This window comes from Colobus angolensis, unplaced genomic scaffold (assembly GCF_000951035.1).
Source record: "Colobus angolensis palliatus isolate OR3802 unplaced genomic scaffold, Cang.pa_1.0 Scaffold152, whole genome shotgun sequence".
Classification (NCBI taxonomy): Eukaryota; Metazoa; Chordata; class Mammalia; order Primates; family Cercopithecidae; genus Colobus; species Colobus angolensis.
The window spans coordinates 4,050,622-4,072,580 of NW_012114622.1; the positions used below are offsets into that span (position 1 = coordinate 4,050,622).

General features: G+C 40.0%; 1 protein-coding gene across 2 annotated transcripts in view; it reads right to left on the bottom strand.

Annotated features, from left to right (window-relative positions):
• MPPED2 (metallophosphoesterase domain containing 2) overlaps nt 1–21,959 on the bottom strand; it is a 177,465-nt gene that overhangs the window by 115,420 nt on the left and 40,086 nt on the right. For both annotated transcript variants that reach the window (XM_011936328.1, XM_011936330.1), the window contains exon 3: nt 11,838–12,019. In XM_011936328.1, coding sequence (XP_011791718.1) covers nt 11,838–12,019 — 182 coding nt within the window. The remainder of the gene's footprint in view (nt 1–11,837; nt 12,020–21,959) is intronic.

A 21,959-nucleotide genomic window follows, 5' to 3' on the forward strand; every position in this document is an offset into this window, starting at 1 on the left:
CGTGGTGAAACCCCGTCTCTACTAAAAATACAAAAATTAGCTCAGCATGATGACCGGCGCCTGTAATCCCAGCTACTCAGTGGGAGGCTAAGGCAGGAAAATCGCTTGAGTCAGAGAGGCAGAGGTTGCAGTGAGCTGAGATCGTGCCATTGCACTCCAGCCTGGGCGACAAGAGTGAGACTCTGTCTCAAAAAAGGGGAAAAAAAGAGAGAGAGAGAACAAGGGAGAAAATAGTAACACACAAGTCCAAAGAGTGAGGGAGAGGCCAGAGAGAAGTGTGGTGGGAAATTAAGGTGGACAGATAGGTTGGACCAGTTCATGAAGAGCTCTGAATGCCACAGTAGACTCTATTCCATCTGTTCACGGTTCCTAAAATGTATTCCACAACATATCAGTGTAATGGGAGGGCCCATAAGAAAGAGATACCAAGTCTTCATCAGTAAAAATGATGATAACAGCATCAACAAGCCGCAGAGTGTTGTGAGGATTAAATGAATTAATGCAGGTACAGGGTCAGGCAATAGTGGGTGATCAACGAGTGTTAGTTATTAGCATTGGGGGATTCCAGGAGAGATGAATGGCAGGTTGGGGCTTGGCAGTCTTAAAACGAATGAATTGTAGTCATAGTTCCAGGAGGTTTAGGTACCTGATTAATGGTACTGTAAGTCAAAAGGGGAATTTAAAAGAACAAGTAATATTTGGAGGAGATATATTTCAGTTTGAAGTATTATTGGTTTTGAGGTGTCTGTGTACCTTCTACCATCTATGTCAAAATATCTGGTCTCCTGTTAGATGCAAGTATTTGGAAAGAGAGGGAGAGATTAAGATAAAACCAGCACTCCATTATAACAATAAAATCTCAGATAATTAGAATAATCTCCTAGGTTTCGATAGGCAGACTTAGCCTATGATGAGAAATGGCATCATATCTGAAGCAAAGACAAAGTCCCCAGTCCTAGGCCTCCCACTGGCAAACCTGTGCAAAATTGGGCAAGATCTTTGAACTCTCCGAGTTCTAGTTGCCTCATTTACAAAATGGGAAAACAAAAATTGACAATCAGAGGCTGGATGCTAAATGCAGTGCCTTCGCTTCCGCATTCTCAGTGTCTCCTACAAAGCAATACCTGGCCCTCACGAGACACTTAGAATATACACAAACAATCTTCTGAGGATGAAGTCTCTTCATGTGCTAGGACAAAAGGGTCCCACTCTAGGATTTAGGGGGCTTCAGTGTTTCCTCTTGGACCAGATAGTTTGGAAAAGCTGAGGACTTTTTTGTTTTCAAAGAGCCGCTTTTTTATTTTGTTTAACAGTGATACAATTTTCATACAGTAAAATTCCTAAAACATCACCCTTCTCAGGAAAGTGTTTTCCTGGCTTTTCTGCTAAGGTGATGAAGTAATAATTACGCATGCCTTACCTATGTTTTTTTTTTTTTTTCTCTTTAGGAGATGGAGAGATTTCAGGAAAGGAGATAGTAGGAAGCTTAAGAATTAAAGGCTGGAACACAGAGTGAAGTCAGTGACTTCAGCTCTCATGGGGGCTCCAATGTGACCCAGCCTGTCCTTCCACCTTTCTGGATCTCCACCCATCCATCAGTAAGACAGAGATAACACTATCTGCCCATATCAACTCCCCTGAAACAATATAAGCATTAATGATCTAATATACTCAAAAGGTACTTTGAGTCCTTTGGAGGAAAGATGTCATATAAATTAAAGGCATAATAATTAATGTAATTTAAGAAAATGGCTGCCCATAACACAGAGGATTGGGTTCACATGGATCACAAAAGACCTAGTCATCTTGTCCCCAGGTCACTAATGATCCTTTCTAATGGAACAAAATCCAATCTTACTTATTTGAGCATATTCAACCATGCTGTGTTTGGGTTCATTATTTTCCCCAAGTACTTTACTTAATTCTGTTATCAAAACTGAACTACACTTTAAAGTTAATTTTGTCCTTATTGGAAAGATGCACTTTTATATAAATTAGACCATGAAGTAATTCATATAGGAAAAAAATATATTCAATATAAAGAAAGACATACAGATGGTAAGCATGAATCAACTGTTACTTGTATTAAGCAAATACTCTTATCCTGTACTACCACAGACAAAACAAGCTGTGTTAGAGCTACCTGACAGAACATCCAGGCAACTCATAGACACCTACTGAAATCCTAGAATTACACACCATGACAAGCACAACAATAATGATGAAAAAGAGGAAAGAAAAAAAATAGAAAAACAGACCCTAAGTGGATTTCTTGAACTAGAAAGAGAAGCTTTCAGTAAATCATAACTCTAGGATGGTTGCTAGGAAAACCAAATTATGAATCAAAAACGTAAAAGTATAGCATATTAGGTACTGTCTTTGTGAACAAGCTAAAGATTAAGAAACTACTTGAGTATTAAACTCTCAACAGTAAGAATCAGAGATCCTGACTCTAGGGAACCCTCTGGCATATTCTCCTTTGTAAATCATGGGAAGAGTTATCTTATCTGCCCTTCCTAAAGCCTCCTACCTGCAGGAGGTTCCAGCGAGCCGAGATCGTGCCACTGCACTCCAGCCTGGGCTACAGAGCAAGACTAAATCTCAAAAAAAAAAAAAAAAAAAAAACAGCCTCCTACCTTTACCTCCTTATTAGATATGACTATTAGGTAATCATAAACTTGCATGACCATAAACATTCCAGTGAGGCTGCTCTGCTCAACTCCTTTCTGAAGTGATTCTTTGGGAAGTGCCGGGTTTTACTAGAGAAAAGTTGCCAGGTATCAATCTCTATTTTCTATTTAAAATGGCATCTCCTACCTTGCCCAGTTCACCAGCTCCAGTTCCTAATATTTTTTGTTGTTTCAAACAATCAGAAACCTTAAATGTGTGAACCATGCCTGGAAAGTATTATGTGGAAGAGTTTTTCAAAAAATTAAAAACTGTCCTTGGTAACCTGGAATTAAAGCCTGGTGCTGGAGATTGTAAGACAGGAGCGGGTGGGCAGGGGTGGTTTCTGGAAGGAGGGGTGGCAATGCTGGAAGGGAGAGAGAGTGGGTCAGAATAAAGAGGGGAACGGAGGGGAGAGGACACGAAATGGGGGAGAAAGGGAAAGGAGAGGCCCTGTCCCCGTGCTTGTGTGGTTCAGATGTTAATCAGAGTCTAAGGAGAGGTCGGGGGTACTTGGAAGGGGACAGCATCAGGTTTCTGGTGGCCAAGTAGGGCCACTGTGTCACCGTTTTCTCTGTTGCACAGGCAGAGTGGGCCACAGGCCAGCAGGTCACTATGACGCAAGAGACTTCAAGGTCACTTTCTCCGAGTTCTCCCCTCCCCATGTCTCTCCGATTTCTGCCCTCCCCAGGAGTAACAGAACCTCAACAACAGAGCATGAAAGAGCTATCACTGCACAGCATGCTCGGAAAATGTCATAGCAGCAAATAACATTTCCTGACCATTCACTATTTGTATTACATTGGGTGTCCTTTATCTTATTTAACTTCACAACAATCCTTAGAGGTTGGATACACTAAGCATTAATAAGTCTCCTTTTACAAATGAATGCATTGAAGATCACAGAATTAATAATGGCAAAATCAGGATTTAAACACAGGCAGGCTCAATCTAATACTCATGCTTTTAACCTGATACCACACTGTCTTTTTATACACAATACATACACACACGCATGCACACACACGCATGCACATCTACCACACCACAGGATACACACCAGCCATTAACAGCAGTTACATGTGAACTGTATAGGATATATTGGCAATCTTAACTTTTTTCTGTATCATTATTTACATTTTTTTTTTTTGAGACGAAGTCTCGCTCTATTGCCCAGGCTGGAGTGCAGTGGCACGATCTTGGCTCACTGCAACAACCTCTGCCTCCCGGGTTCAAGTGATTCTCCTACCTCATAGGCACACACCACCACACCTGGCTAATGTTTGTATTTTTTTAGTAAAGACAGGGTTTTGCCATGTTGCCCAGGCTGGTCTCGAACTCCTGACCTCAAGTGATCCACCCTCTTTGGCTCTTAAAGTGCTGGGATTACAGGCGTGAGCCACCATGCCTGGCCTCATTATTTACATGTTTTTACAATGAACATGTGAGCTTTCATAATTAGAAAATCCTTTATAGTCTTTCATTTACTTATTTATTTATTTATTTATTTATAATTGAGACAGGGTCTCACTATGCTGCCCAGGTTGGTCTCCAACTCCTGAGCTCAAGTGATTCTTAGGCTTCAACCTCAAAGTAGCTCAAACTACAGGTGTGTGCCACAGCATCCAGCTATCATTATCTTTTTTTTTTTTTTTTTTGTTGAGACGGAGTCTCGCTCTGTCGCCCAGGCTGGAGTGCAGTGGCCAGATCTCAGCTCACTGCAAGCTCCGCCTCCCGGGTTTACGCCATTCTCCTGCCTCAGCCTCCCAAGTAGCTGGGACTACAGGCGCCCGCCACCTCGCCCGGCTAGTTTTTTGTATTTTTAGTAGAGACGGGGTTTCACCGTGTTAGCGGGATGGTCTCGATCTCCTGACCTCGTGATCCGCCCGTCTCGGCCTCCCAAAGTGCTGGGATTACAGGCTTGAGCCACCGCGCCCGGCCTCATTATCTTTTAAAACCCTTTAAAGGGTGAAGATTTGCTGCCACTGAGGCTACTCAAAAATATGTGACATGGACTCTCAAATACTACTGAGAGTATCATGGAGAAATTGCAATCTTTATAAAGAGAAATTTGACAATACATAATTTTTTTAAAATACACATCATCTGAAGAAACAATTCTACTTCTAGGAATATATCCTGTGAATATAATTAAGGATGTTTGCAAAGAGAGAGCAAGAAGGATGTTCATCACTCCAGTGCAAGTAGAATAATAAAAGAATGGAAATACCTTATGTATCTAGCAATAGAGATCTAGCTAAATTAATTAGAGTGCATCAGTACAACAGAATGCTATGCTGACACAGAGCATGATGTGTTCTTTATTTTTTTAAGTTACAAGGTTACACGCACAGTTTCATCAATTTTAAAAAATAGTCCTTAACAAAGGCCCTTAATGGGTGAAGATTTCCTGCTATTGAGGCTATTAAACATAGAAACAGAAAGCAGAAAAATTTTTGAAATGCTATACACCAAATAGCAAGTAATTACTTTGGAAATAGGATTATGAAGGAATGTATATTTTATACTTTACACACATCAAATATTTGATTTGTATAGTGTTATGTGTATCTTACAATGAAAGTGTTCTTGGGAAAAAGTATTTTAGCCACATTCAGTGATGTGAAAAGTGGTTCATGATATACTGTTAAGATGAAAAACAGACTACAAAACAATACTACTGCAAGACTTAACGTTTTGGTAAAAGATTATTTGTGTGTATGTGTGTGTGTGTGTCTATAGAAGACTTTCCATATGAATACACACTGTTAACAGTAGTTACGTCTGTTCATAGGTAATTTTGTTTTCTTCTTTTCACTTATCTCTAAGTTAAAAGGAATGCACATGTATAACATGTATTATAAGAATAAAATAAATAGCTTAGGAGGTGAAGGTTTCTCCTAAAGACCAGCTCCAAAACTTTGGGCCAATAGCAGGATCACTAGAAAGGGAATATAGTCTTCTGAGAGGGGCAAAAATTGATTTGTGTGTCTGCAATCTGGGATATTGGTGACAGTCACACTCTGTTACAGCCATGTCTAACAAAATGCTCTTAACAAATATGAATGACCCTCTTCTTGAGATTTTCCTTGAAGCATTTTTGTTCTCCCTTTTAGGGCTGGAGAAACTGAAGCTCAGAACTATTAAATGACAATCCAGACCAAAGAAAGGTCATAATTAAAAGTTCATGGCAATGATGCTGTGTTAAAAGGAATTTTTGACTGACCAGATTGTTATATATAAACTTTTGACTGAAAGAACAGACCACCCAAAAACCCTGTCTTTCTAATTATAAAGTGGAAAACTAAACAGCAACAATATACCCTTCTTATTTCTGCACAATATATAGGAATCACCAACAACAGCCAATGGGATATTATGTTATTTGAGAATAAAAGAAAAAGGAAGGAGAGGGAAGGATTAGGCACTATACATACAGTGTGACATAATTTTAAAGTTTGGCCAAAGGTGCAGGCAGGAAAAAACATCTTGTATCCTTATTTTCATCCACTCACTCAATGATTCAACAAACATCTGTGTACACCAACAATGTTCCAGGCCCTATATTCAGAACCAGGCGTACCAAGAGCACTCATTATGCACACTGCTGTCTGGTAGGGCAGAGAAACAAGTAAACAATGGCATAGCCATGGGAAGGGATCCACAGATGGGTGACTGATGTGTTAAGGAAAGTAGCTTACTATGAAAGATAACCTGTAATAAAAGATGAGTTCTCCTAGAGACGGTCATTCCAGGAAGTGAGAAGAGCATTTTGCAAAGGGAAAGAGGTGTGAAGCGACATGCTGCATTTGAAGAATGGGAAGAAACTGGGTATGGGCATAAGGGAAAATCAGAAATAAGAAGGTGGACGTGCAATCAGACGATAAGATCTTCTAATGACCATTTGTGTAGCATCCATGAGCCTAACTGCAATATTCAAAAAGGCTACCAAAAGTATTCTGAAGATGAAAGCACACCAGGGACGAAATCGAGTGAACAGTAAGTAATCTCAAAGAAGCACAGGTGGGAGGAACACAGGGCCAGCATGCAGGAAGGTCACACATGGTAAGAGGCCTTGCAAAATGTACCTTTAGGGAATGTGGTATTAGAAGCCACTGATGTTCAAGGCAATAGAAATAATCACATTTTAACTGACAGGTACTTTATCTAGTTCACAAGCTTATGTTTAAGCCAAGTCTGGGATTGGTATGCATTTTTGCCAAGATAAGAAGGAAAATGTTATTAACTGTTGGGTGGCAGGGACCCAGTTCAATTCACCAAAGCCTATTCATGGCTTACCTGGAACACATCTGAGCTAAAATGTTAACGAGACAATAGGAGCTGACTATCGCTTTAAAAAGTATTTCTTTAAGAAAGATTCACCTGTACCTCTTTCCATACACTCTGGCAATAAATCTTTGGCAGTAAGAAGCCACCCGTCCCTCTGACCCTGGACTGGATACCCTGAAGACAGCACTATGGGCAGCAGCCAGGTGGAGAGAGGCACAGGTTGTCTGAGCGAATGGAGAACTGGAATGTCTGATTAGCCAGACTGGGGAGAGAGAGAAAACAGGGGCTCTGTCACTCCCTCCAGCTGTCAGATATAGGGATTCTAAGCTTCATTCCCCAATCCATGGCAGAGATTTGGGAAGAAAGGGGTCAATGGGGTTGTAGCTGCAGGTTTTAGACTATCCCGATCATTTCAAGTGTTCATAAGTGGGAAATAATTGCCCAAAAGGACGGTATTTCCAGGCTACCATCAGTAGCTACTCATTTCTAGGACTGGTCAATGAAATGCTAATGTCATAACATAATTTAGACTATTCTTTGGAGCTTACGTGACTGGCTGCATCTGTAGAATTCTTTACAGGTATTTGCTTTGTTGTAATTCACTGCCACTGAATTGTCTACACCAAATGGTGAGAATACTTCCCCACCTCACAGTGCTCTTCCATCGGCCAGCTTACACAGAGAGGCTGTGCCACAAAACAGTTTTCGCAGAAAGTAAACCACCTTAGACCCTGTAAGTATGTACGTGTAAATACTTGTGTTAAAAGGAGGCAGTTGTTTGAAGAACCATGGTTTTACCCAGGATATGGTTCCTCCAACAGATTTCAAGCCCCACTCTGGGAATAGAGATGATAACACTTGGGACTTGGAGTCTGATGGACCAAGTTCAAATCCTGAGGTCACCGCTGAACTGTTAGGTTCACCACGGCTCAGTTTCCTCACGAGTTGAAAGGAAGCTAATAATACCTACTTCACAAGTTATTGTGGGGGTTGTATGAAATGACACATGTAATGCAGTGGTATAGCATCTGGACCTTACCTCCCACAGACAATACATGCTAATACATGTTAGTTCACCCACCCCACCCTGCCCCATCCAAATTCTATCCCAACTTGGCTATCAATTATCTGAGAAACCGTGGACAATTCATTCAATCTCTCCAGTCTCAGTTTCCACTTCTATCAGATTAGGAGGTGAGACCCCATGGCCTACAAGGTCTCTTCCTATCCTAACATTCTGTCTGGTTACTGTCACTGTTATAAGGGAGGCTCGTTTTTATACATTTTGGTGTTCCCTCTTTACACTCTGGATCTCTCTTTAAATGCCCAGGGCCAACTCCTTTTAACTTCTGCTTTTGGGATTCTATGACACTGGCTCTGTTGGTTTCCTCTACTCTACTAGTTGAAAGTTGTATATAGGCCAGGGGTTGTTCTAAGAACAGCATGAGCTTTATCACAGAGCATATCCTCACAACCACCGTAAGGTGTATTATCATTATGATGCCCATTTTAGAAATGAGCAAATCAAGGCTTGAGAGTTTACGCAACTTATCAAAGGCAATGAATTCAAAACTGGCTGGGTCTTCCCAGTTGCTCATAATCATTACATATTATACTCCCGTTCCATCCTGTAATGATATCTGGTTTGAGTTCAATATTCTTATGACCTAAGATGAAGCTGTGCTCGATTATCTGATAAATTACCCATATTAATAACTTTACCTGTTACACCTGCTAGGTGACATACGTACAGATTAACCAGGGACCATAATCTCTGAACCAACAGAAAACTCATGATGGGAATCCCAGGCCCTGCAGCTGCTAGGTCAAGGGTGAGATTTAAGATGGGCAGAGCTTAAACACATCTTTCAAATATGTGCAATATTAGCACATAGTAAAACAGCTATTCAACTTCCACAAGAAGCTGCCAGAAGCTACAGTAATTCCTAGTGCAAGCTTCAAATCTGCATGCTTCTAGATGCCACAAGCCCTGTCATAATACCACAGAATGACAAAGGAAAAGGGCTCACACTTTGGAGTCAGACAGCCCCACGTCTACTAGCTGAGTGAACTTGGGTGGATACTCAGCCACTATGAGCTTCTTACATACTAAATGACCTTGGGAAAAATGGGGATAACATTAGCAACTTCAGAAGGATGTTACAGGTATAGAGGGAGTGCCTGGCCTGTAGTAGAAACAGATTAGCTCAGACACAGAATAAAGGAGCTTGGGGGACAGTCAGGTTGTTTTCAATAATCAGGGTAGTCGACACTAGAGTGGAAAGGTAGAAATCAGAGATTCACTGGACTCTAAATGCCTACCAAATCTGTGAGACCCATGCCCCACTGACAGTTGGATGCCCTATTATGGCAAAAGCCCTAAAGCTCTAGATTGATCTGACCTCTGACTCCACTCTGCCAGGCCACCTGGCAGCTGCTGCTAGAAGCACCCTTTCAGAAAGGGTCCTGATTGAGCCAACACTCCTGATGGTAGAGTGTTATCACACACCATCTCTTACCCTCTGAGCACCATGAGGTTGCCTGGGTAACAGTGAGCTATTCTTGGCCTTCTCTATGGGATCCCAACTCCTCTAACTATATCCCAGGGCTCCCTTCCGTCGTCTCACATTCTGCACCCCATGCTGAAACCTCTTCCTCCTGCCTCACCAGATCATAGGGGAAATGAGAAGAGAAGGAACTGACCATGCAGCTGTGCCTTGGCATTTTATTTCCTTATCATTGTATTTCCTTAGTTACGGCACATTTCCATTTATGGAGTACTTTCCCTTATAAAATCTCCCAGTGTTTACTTCTAATCTCCTAAATAATTCCTCTGACCTCTTCTTTTTACCCCTTAAATATATGTTGATGGTTCATTCAGCACATTCCCCATTCAGTTATTAATGGCCCACAAAAACTTACTAGCAGCAATCATTTACTGATTAATCTACACAACAATCCAGAAAGACAGGTAGTATTAATCCTTCGTCCTGCAGAGGGAAACCAAGGGGAAAAGGGAGGTTAACTCAGTTGCCCAAGGTCAGTGGCTAAACAAGATTACAACCAGCCCTAACCTGTCCTCCATTTCTATAAACACTTCTCACAGTGCTGTTGTCTTCCTTTAAAAATCAACATTGTCAACGCAGCTTGATAATATCTGTGTTGAAATTCCATTGACACAGACTAGTTTAAAATTGTCAAAATTTACCCAACAATAATTTTAACTGCTAATAGTTCATGGATAAAAGTTGCTAAAATAGATTATTGTAAAGGAAAAAAAACAAGCGAAGATCTGGATTTAGAACCAACTATGCCACTATGAACCTGAAAAAATCACTTAACTTCTCTACATCTCTATGTCATCTGTAAAAACGAGATTATGCTAAATAATATTTAAAATATCTTGCCATTTTAAATAACATGATTAAGTACCTACTAAAACAGCACAAAATATAAATGCTCCAACATCCACTGCTGCCAAGACCATGGTAAAACTGGTATCTATACATTCATTCACTGCTAGTGAAACACACAGCTTCAGTGCCCTTGGAAAGCAAGAGGCCGACATGCAGCAAAACCATAAAGAATTTCATATCCTTTGACTTAGCAACTTAAGTATAGTATTTTTCCCTAAGAAATAAATCAATAGAAACAAAATAGCATACACAAACAAAAATGCACATTTCAGTGCTAGCTACCAGAGGACAAATTGATATCAGTTTAAATGCTCATTTTCAGAGAGATGTCTTATTAAAGAAAGGCATAGCCAACCATATGAATGCCATGCTGCTATTAAAAAGAATAAATATGAAAACTATGCAAAAACATTTTAAGTCTTATCAATAAATACTATTAAATGAAAACAGCCAAAAGTCAAGGAGCAGACAAGTACTCAGATGTCAGCCATATAAAATGTGAATAGATGGGCAAAGTCACATGAAAAATCAAAATAATTATGTTATTAGTCAAGTTTATTGCTTACAATTCTAAAATATCATCTTTCCGTTAACACATACATCTTATCATTTAATCAAAAATTTTAAAAATTTTCAAACCCTGCTTTAGTTTGATGGAAAACAAAATTGTAAAGTTTTTGCCTAAATCTCCCAAGTTATTTTTGTGGGGTGACATATTATCGACGATGCTATGCTCCCAGAGTGATGTCTGCTCTTTACTATCTAATTCTTTTGTCTTTATAGATTCTAAAATCTCAGAACATTTGCACTTCTTTCCCTCCGCTAAGAGGAACCAGGATCCAACATTTTGCAGTAATTCTGACCTGTGGGTGCCTCCATAACACCCAGAAAATTGCTATTATCCTTTTTACAGGACACAGGGCAATTTCATATCTTAAGTTTTTACTTTAGAGTAATACATCTCATGTTTTCAGGGGTCTTTTCACTTAGGAAATCTGTTCCCAAGCAGCACTGTGCTACAGGAACTTCGTTTCCAATAAGGACTTTTATATCCCCCTTCATTTCTTAGAAATTTCTCTTACTAGTAAGGTCATTTGTATATCTTTGCTTATAATATCAGGGAAAGATTGCAGAGCCAATGAATTAAAAATATGATTCTAGGTCTCCTGTGTGCCAATGAATGCCCTCATTAAAGCAGAATGAGTGAGATGAGATCGGTTTCAAAGCTTTCCATCCCTTTGCCCCAGAGCCGCCAAGGCCAGGCACTGAAAGGATGCACAGTAAAATTAAATATCTAAAAATTCATCTTTAATTAACAGAATTGGATTAAAGCTAGACACCACCGCATATCATACGAGAAATGGCTGAGCTGGCTTCCAAGTGCTCTAATTCAATTAGGACGCAGTGAGTGACACTCGGACGGGAAAGGTTAATTGGGGCCGCCAGAACGCAATCATTCCTTACCTAACCAGTCATTAAACTTCTTAACCTCTGAGGGCAGTCCCAGCTCGGTGAAATCGCCTGTGTGGAGAAGGATGTCCCCATAAGGCATCTGGATACCATCTGTTCTGGAGTGTGTGTCTGAGATGCAGACAAACCGCGTGTGGCCCGCTGGTTTTGGAGTGTCATATGGGATGGGGTCGACCCTAAAGTAGACATAACAGATCCCATAACAGTTAAACATATTAGAACCCTTGAAATTGTCGTCGCACATACATATTTATTATTTTTCGTGAATGCACCCAGACAAACTGATGCAAAGGCAGAAGGGCCCATTGTAATTAAGGACACTTCTGGGTGTAAAGGAGACAGCATCACCCATCTACAAACCCACTGGGCAAATTCAAAAAGACTTACTTACCTGGCAGGGAAATTAAAAGGAAAGAATATCTTACATATAGATTTGAAATAACCCAGGAAACCGATAGAGTGATTAATGGTGAAGTTTAGGGATATTGAACCTCAACTGGGAAAGCAAAATTATGCTATTTCTCTCTCATCATGCTCCAATTGATCCCACTACTCATTAGGAAACGGATAACTAATTTATTCCTTCTTAAACATGCATAACTTAAGCAATGAACTAATTTACAGAGAGCAGTCTGCACATGCTCTGCCAACTGAGATGTGGAGAGATAGCACTTATATTTAATTTCCTTTCCACAACCATTCAACACCTGTATCTTCTCGTTTTTGCTACGCACAAATCAAACTGTAGGGAGGGAAGGTGATGCCAAAATAACAGGGCTTTAAAAAATTAAAAAAAAAAAAACAGACACTGGATGTTAAAAGAACTTTGTCAAACTCGTTTTTACTGCGATGAATTATCTGCAGTCCCAGTTACACCTGAGGTTACTAGGAATGCTCAACTGTCTTGGGCAAAGATTCTACTCAGTATAAATACTAAGCCTTTTAATGAGATGTATATATCTACATATGCATTAATATATATATAGTTTTAGAGACCTAAGCACTGTGAAATTACACCAGGGCATAAGAATCAAAAGGCAAAATGATCAACCCAAAGCAAAGAAAATGAAACAGAACATTCTCATTTAATTGAGTGTAACAAAGTGTACTAAATAAACTTGGTAAAGGAATGCAAATCTGACTCTTCAAGCATACAGTTTTAATTATTTAAGGGGTTTGTCGCAGAGTTAAGGATGCTTTAACCATATTAACTCTACACTGACAGCTTCCTTTAATTTCTCTGTACAAATGTACACTTACTTTTGGATTATGGGTGAAAAGAAGCAGTTATAAATGCAAAGAGAAGGTCACAAGAGAAGCAAATATGCAGTGCAGAGATTAGAGTGTGAAACATTAAATAAGGAACAATATTTCATATGCCAGCCCCAACCCTTGATAGTTAACATGCAGCAGAGAACACACTGAAAGCTCCACACAAGACTCCCTAAACATATTGCCTCTACAGGCTTTGCTTAATTTGTTTTCTCTTTCCTTTTATTTATTTATTTTTTTAAAGAAACAATCTGTTTTAACAATGACAATTTCAGTGAGGGAAACAGAAGACACCAGCGTACAACCTAGTTTGTTGTACAAAGATAGTTTCACATTTCTTCAATGACTAAACTTTTTATTATTTCCTCTTATCTTTGTCGGAGAAGAAGGAAAGTAAGAGGAGCAAGAAGAAGGAAGGGCAGAAAGGAGGAGAGGAGGCAGGAACGAACTGTGAACTGGTTATCACAGTGCAGCTAACTGGAAGCCCAAAAAGAAAGTTTAACTTCTGCAAAAAATTAATGGATTTTTCCTGTTAGAAAGGTTAGAAATTAATATGCTGTTACCACATAGAAAAGTCACGAATCCACTGTGATCTCATTAGTAACCTGGAAACCCTCCTCATTATAGCCGATGTTGCTTTTTTAGATGTAAAAATGTTTGATGTCTTCCTTTCCATCACTGAGACTTAGTTACACTCAGTCTCCGTGCTTACAATCTTGGCAACATTTCCTGTCTTCCAAAAGTAGTTTTCCCAGAGAATGAATGACTGTTCCCTGCTGGGGCTGACTGTGTCACTCTCTAAAAGTGGTAAGTAATATTCTTATCCCAATAGTTAAATGCTCACTACAATGGGACTGTTTGCATTTATACTTAATGCACCAACATTTGAATGAAAATTTACTAAATCAGTCACTGTATCTCTAAAATATATGAATAAATGTAATACCTACTCTAGTGTTTGTTTTCTAGCTTTCATCGTAATACTAACATATAGACACAGCCCCATTTCTTCTTTTCTGTAACTCAGCTAAGCTACAGACCCAGCTACTGCATCAAAATCCTTTGGGAGGCCATCTCAGCTTATCAGAGAGACATCATTGTCATTATTTTGAATTAGACGGAAAGAAGCACAGATGGAAACCTCCTGTTGTAAATAGGTCCCTGTTCTACGAATCTACCCACTTTAGAGTAGCCAATCATCACATGGTACATAATTGGTTCCCCATCTTGCCTCCATACTGGGCAATAAATTTTCTGATATTATGGGGAACACTCGGCAATTTCTGAATCACTTTAACCTCTTTCTCCACCTCCCACCTCCTTCAGAGAAACATTTAAACATCAAAGGCCAAGGAACAGTAGAGTAGAGGGGACAGTAAAAAGGGGAAAAGTGTTTCTTCTCAGCTTTGAGCTGAAATAGTGTTTCTTCTCAGTTTTGAGTCCAAAGTAGACAGCAAGGTAAGCAAAGAAGGCTCGCACATCTACACCACCACCATGATGCCATCAAAGAGAAACAATCTGTAGACATTAGGGAAAATACACAGAAGACTGATTCAAGGCAGGGATGGGGGAAGTGAGATGTATAAAGATGCAGACTTTATATAGCTATCCTGACCCAGAGGCACTGAGAATCTTTGTTATCCATAGGACTAAGTATGAAGCAAGAGATGGTTTCAGAAGACAAGGCAGTGCAACACGCCAAAGCCACTCTGCTAGATGGTACGACAAATATTACCTGGAGCTCATAGGAAGAAGACGTTTCCACCCACAGGTATTCAGAGTTGAAAATAAGACCTCTAGCAGGGCAAATTCCAGTGGAGATAATTAAAACTGACACCACCCCCAGGAAGCTACTCCTCCCAAATTGGGCATTTGATAACACCTCGAAAAGTTAAGACAGCCAAACATTTTCACTATAAAAGTACATCTAAGGAAGACCCTGACTGCTGTTGTAAGATCCTATCTGTTCACGTTGTGTGAAGGCCCTCACACTTTATCTTCATCCTTAGTTTACAACTTCACCACTTAGTGTTTATGCTGCTGAGTTCTCAAACGACCTAATATTTCCCCTAAGGCATCATGTCAAATATCCTAGCAAGTGAGTATCTTACCAAGGCAATCTAAACCCCAGAGCCAGATTCAAATATTAAGAGTGATATTTGCACATATGTTTGAGTACACCTGGGGACAACAAGGTGACATGGGAAGATGAGAAAAAAACACAGCAGCATAAATCCCAGAGCAGGACAAAATCTTACGGGGCATCTGGTTCAATGTTTTACGTGACGCCTGAATCTCCTCTATCCCTTCCCTCTAGATGACATAATGTTTTGTGTTGATTTGTTTTGTTGGTTGTGTGTGTGTGTGTTTGTTTGTTTTGAGACAGGATCTCGCTCTGTCACCTAGGCTGGAGTGCAGTGGTGCAATCATAGCCTACTGCAGCCTCCACCTCCCAGGCTCAAGCCATCCTCCCACTGCAGTTTCCAGAGTAGCTGCGATTATGGGCATAAGCAACCACACCCAGCTTATTTTTCTTGTTATTAGTAGTAGTACAGATGAGGTCCTGTTACATTTCCTGGGCTAGTCTTGAACTCCTGGGCTCAAGTAATCTTCCCACCTCAGCCTCTCAAAGTGCTGAGATTACAGGCGCGAGCCATCCCACCTGGCCTCAATTTTCATTCTGAGGTTTCCAGAGAAGGAGAGCTCCTTCCTCCCCCTGTGCAATCCATCCTAGTTTTTGATAGCTTTACTTGTTAGAAAGTTTCTGTTTCAGATTCTATACCTCTGAGAAAGCTGAGCATGGTCCAAAGACTGGCCTGGAACCTGAAGACTGAGTAACAATTTTAGCTCAGTCATTGGCTTTGGGCAACTTTCTTGATTCTTTTAAGCTTCATTTTTTCTCATCTGTAAAATGGGGATAATAATGCCTAATTTTCTATGTTGCTATGAGGATACAAACTATCAAGTACAGCATTTGACACACAACAAATGCTCCAAAAATAGAGTAGCAGAATAGCGTTTAAGGGTGAAGGATGTTTGGCTGCAGAGCCAGACTGCCTGTCTCTGAAATCCACTCCACAACTTATTAACATGCAACACCAAGCAAATGGCTCAACCCTTGTGCCTTGATTCCCTCATCAGTAAAATGGATATAAATATAGTACCTATCTCCTAAGATAGTTACGAGAATAAAAAACGATAATGTACTCAAAGCATTTAGAACGTGTCTGACATGAAGTAGATACCCAATAAATGTTAGTATATATTTTTTTTTACTAGTAACTAATAGTATTTTTGCTATTAGTAGTAGTATCGTTTAACTTCCCTGACCCCCATCTCCTTTTCTGTTGTAGGGAGATAATAACATCTACCACTCAGGGACTTCGTGAGAATTAAAAGAAATCACATACACAACATCCAGCACATACTGGGAGTGGAATCTGTGGTCTTTAATATATTTGTTTCCTGCCTGTCCCTCCTTCTTAATCCTAGTGCTGCACTCTGAAATAACAAGAAAATAAGAATCCAGTCACTTTTCCACTGGACAGTTCTTCAACTATTTGCGAACAATCTATTATAATCCCCTGAAATCATCTCCACCCTAGTTGAGTAGCTACAGTTTCTTCCATTTTTCCTTGTGTGACAGGATGTCTCATGTCCTCAGAATTTAGGCAATTTCCTCCCAGATACAATTTCATTGGGGAGAATCCCTCCCTTTGTAATGTCAGAATTCATGGTCTGTGTGAATTCATGGACCAATGAGCTGTTCATCAAAGACAGATGCTAGTCCAGGCCATGGGGAGGTGGCAGTGCTGAACAAACTGGCAGATTTTTCTAGAGGAGGCCTGAGCTATCATCTTAAACCGTTTTCCAATTAACTCTTCAAGTTTTGTGCCAAGCCTCAAATCTTGTTCTTGAAGCTTGATCATCAAATGCTTACATATCTCACTGCATATTCAAACAAATAAACCATTCTTGTTTATTCAGTCTTGACATATTAGGGTTTTTTTACTCACAGAAGATATGATAATATTATGGCTTCCATTCTGATTCCTCTTCCGGCCATATTTGTTATTTTTTTCCAATAACAAATGAATACAGTATTGCAAACCTCATTGGTAGATCTTCAGAAAAGCTGTCATGTGGTTTGTTGTGAGATAGATTTCTTCTTTAGATCATGTGTGTAGTATAACCTGTGTGTATGCGATCAACCTATAATTCAGTGAGAGAATAGAATCTCTATTACAAAGCATTTTAAAGGGATTTAAATGGGTTTAGTAACCCCCATTCCACTTTAAAACCCTGATGCTGTGCTTATTGATTCCACTGACTTTTTTTTTTTTTTTTTGAGATGGAATCTCGCTCTATTGCCCAAACTCAAGTACAGTGGCATAATCTCACCTCACTGCAACCTCTGCCTCCCGGGTTCAAGCAATTCTCCTGCCTCAACTCCTCAAGTAACTAGGACTACAGGCATGTGCCACCACGCCTGGCTAATTTTGGTATTTTTATACAGACAAAGTTTCACCCATGTTGGCCAGGGTGGTCTCGAACTCCTGACCTCAGGGGATCCACCTGCCTTGGCCTCCCAAAGTGTTAGGATTACAGGCGTGAGCCACGGTGCCCAGCCCACTGACTTTATCTCTAAAATGTTTCCAATGTGATATCAAGGCTTTCCTTTTTACCCAGAAAATTTAGATAGCATGAATGCTAAACTTATATTTGTGACGTTCTATCATCCAACCTGGACATACTATTTGATAAAGACAGGTAAAACCTGCCAGTACAACAACGAACAAATAAATAACAGGTTTAAGTTACCAGAATTACAGAATTTTTACATTTAAAGGACCTTAGAGATGATCTGATCCTGTGTTCCACTTCTTTGAGGATCATCTTCACGGTCTTTGCCTTATTCACTTGTACTAGTCCTTAATTTTTGTTAAGTGCTTAATAATTTTTACACAAATATTTTTTAGTTTTGCCCTGAAAAACAGTGTCTGTGAAGACATCAATCAGATATGATGGTTTTACTTTTCTACTACACATTAAAATAAACACAAGCCAGGTGCGGTAGCTCATGTCTGTAATCCTAGCAGTTTGGGAGGTTGAGGTGGGTCGATTGCTTGAGCTCAGGAGTTCGAGGTCAGCCTGAGCAACATGGAGAGACCCCATCTCTACCAAAAATACAAAAAAAAAAAAAAAAAAGCCAGACATGGTGGTGTATGCCTGTAGTTCCAGCTACTTGGTAAGAGGATCGCTTGAGCCCAGGAGGTCAAGGCTGCAGCGAGTTGAGATTTCACCACTGCACTCCAGCCTAGGTAACAGAGCAAGACCACCTTAAAAAAATAAAAATAAAAATAAAATAAAATAAACATGTAAGTATTCAATTTTTGTTTAAGGTGTGTCTTCTGTAAAATGTCTTGCTTATTAATACTAATAATACATAGTCCATGCTTTGGTAAACACTGATCTGGTTTAAATTGACTCATTTTACCATGAAGAATCTGAGCCATAAGCAGAACTCAGATTTTCTAACTTTCAATTCGCTTATCTTTCCACCCACTTAATTTTGCAAGCTACAATATACCTGCACTTGGAGAATAAAAATAATTTTAAAAATGACAAAATACTGGCAAATCAATCACCTAACTCTGGCAAACGTTAATATCTAGAGAGACTGTCCAAAATTATTGGAACTAGTTGTCAAAAATATCCAAGTTTTAGTGCTCTCTATCCAGTATCCAGTCATGGATAATTTACATGGAAGTGAAGTAATGAATTCTCCTAAACTAAGAAAGTCTCCTAAGTTTACCAAAATAAAACAAAACAACAACAAAAAAGAGGTCTCCTAAATGAAAAAAAAAAATGCATATTACAGGGAGTGAACAATACAGAAGTCTGATTTTTAAAATACTGATAAAGATATAAAGGTTCCTCATTCTCAAGGATCTCATGTCACATGTACATATGGATTTTGCTTCCACATACAGGTCTCTTCAGAGAGACTACTTCAGTTTACTGATGAGTCTCATTAGAAATAGCCCTGGCTGTGGAATCCAGTGGCTTTTGTGCTCTTACTACGTATATCATCAATAAACTGTGTGACCCCGGGCAAGTCACTTCCCCTCTTCTAGCCTCTGTCCCTCGAGTGTGAAAAGAGGGGCAAGACCAAATGACCCCAAAGTTCCATGATTAGCCACATAGTTTATACACCACTACTTACTGATGAAAGACCAGAAACAATTCCGGTTCTGAAGTCACTTCAAGCATGTTCTTTCTCTTTGCAATTTTATTTTACGCTTTCTCAGACAATGCAAAGATAAATGTCATCCAGATCCATCCACATATAATCAGAATTAGCAAGACTTCACATAAAGAGAAGTGAAATTGCAATTGATGACTATAGACTGAGCTTCTAGGTGTATCTACTCCAAAAGAGAACAAAGAAGCCAGAATTCCAGTTATAACAACAAAACAAAAATGACAGGATATGTGATTGAACTAAGGTGTTCCATAAACGGCGTTGTTCTTATTTTTTGTTTTTTGTTTTTTTTTTTTCTTAACTATGAGCTGGCAAAATTATCTTAGTTTAGCCGTCATGTCCCAGAACAGTAATGGTGCTGAAACACAGTAAGCAGAACAGAACCAGATGTATAAATATATTCACATTTGTACCACAGGCACTGCTTTCCTTTAACTGCTGAACTGCTGTATCAACACTGTTCTATCACCAACTAATTATAGCTAACAAAGCCCACTGCACGGAGCCTGTCTCCTCTATTTTTTCCTCTTACAAAAGTACAGTGCCGACATTCAATGAATGTTAAGTGGTAACAATTTAATTCTTTGAGCACTGCATGCAATATGAATTCATGGTCCTTCTCCTAGTTTTTATGTCCATCAGGCTAACTACTGTGTCAGCCACTGAAACCTCTCAGATGACATATCGCTGGGTCATAAGTATCCCATTGGAGATGTATTGTCCAGGGTTAAACGTTTCCCTCCCTTCTAACATGGCAATCATGTTAATCAGCTTAAAATTCTGGGTAATGGCCTTGCATGTGATACTGTACTGAGTGCCCATTATTCCACATAGTATGTTGATCTGTCAGTTGGTCAGGCAGTAGGTCAATAACCACATCTTAAGCACCTACCTCTGTACCAGGTACCCTGGTAAGTATAAGGAAGACAAAGAAGCAATGAAGATGATTCCCTCAAGGATTCTGCCAATTTACTGTTCAACAAATGCTTGTGAACATGCCTGGCAAGTGCTCTGTCATCTAGTCATTTCACAAGCATTTATTGAGCACCTTTTATGGGCCACAGACTGTACTAGTTGCTGGAGAGACAGTTACCAGCAAGTCTGAGATGGTCCATGTGATATGTAAATAGGTGATTTATGAAATAATGTGCAAAGTGTTATAATTAAGAATGTTTGAGGTGCTATGGAGTAAAGGAAAAAATATCCAGCACTGCCTATGGGCTAGGAAGAAGGACAGGTAATATTGCAGTGGGCACAGAACACAAGGTAGTATGCCGATTTCAAACGCATGAGACAAAAGATTGGTACTATTAGGAGCTCAGGAAAAAAGAGGCATGAGAGTGGCCTGAAGCTGGGACCTCAGCTGGAATTAAAATAAGCACAAGATTTGGAAACTCAGGAAGAAGGACGTCTAGAGAACTACTAAAAGTGGTGTAAAAGCACTTAGCATGTTCAGGGACTTGTGAGTAAACAAGCATGGCAGAAGCAAAGTCACTATGACGGTGAGCAGTAGAAGACTTGAAAGGCCGACAGGATTAGGGTCTGAACCTCAGGGAACCAGACTATGGAGCTTGAACCTGGAGGGCATGGAAAACATCTTTCTCCCTCTACCCAGTAAGAGGAACAGAGGGCCACAGGGAAAGCTAAATTTTAGGAAAAGTGGGATTGCTCCCTACAGGATGGGAGGTGGGGGGATTCTTGAGGAAAGATTGGTTTGTAATTTACTGCTAAGAATCTAGGCATATTGTGATAAAATCAAATCCATTTGAGAAGAAAATACAAAGGAGAGAATGTGAAGGAAAGGCAACAGAAAATTGATGGTTATCGTAAACAGAAACCATCGTGATAATCACATAAATGTCTACTGTAAGGGAGAACTGGAGAAGTAGTCAAAAATGAACTACAACATCCTACACCGAGTCTCCCGTAGCTCTATCTTATAGCCATCTATACCACTGATCAGGACACTAACATCATTTTTTGGGTGAATAGAGTAATAGCGATGACAATGATGATGATGATGATGAGTAATGGTAGTGGTTTTCATTTAGAAGCCAGGCACTGTGCAGGGCACTTTACATGGATCATTTTCATTTGACCCTTATGGCGACAGGCTCTTTTTCCCATTTGACACACAAAGACTCTGAGACTCAGATTAATCAATATGGCAAAGGTACAGGAACAGGAGGTGACTCTGCCCCAGTGTGGCTGCTCAATGTCTGCTTTACTCCAGCTTCTGCAATCTCTTCTTACACAAAACAGCACACAGAGATCTAAGAGCAGATTCTGTTCTAAAATGGGACACATAGTTTTAAGCATGACTTTTTTTTTTTTTTTTAAGACAAAGTCTCGCTTTTGTCACCCAGGCTAGAGTGCAGTGGCACGATCTCGGCTCACTGCAACCTCCACCTCCCAGGTTCAAGCTATTCTTTTGCCTCAGCCTCCCGAGTAGCTGGGATTACAGGCGTCTGCCACCACGCCATGTTGGCCAGGCTGGTCTTGAACTCCTGACCTCCAGTGATCTGCCTGCCTTGGCCTCCCAAAGTGCTGGGATTACAGGCATGAGCCACTGGGCCTGG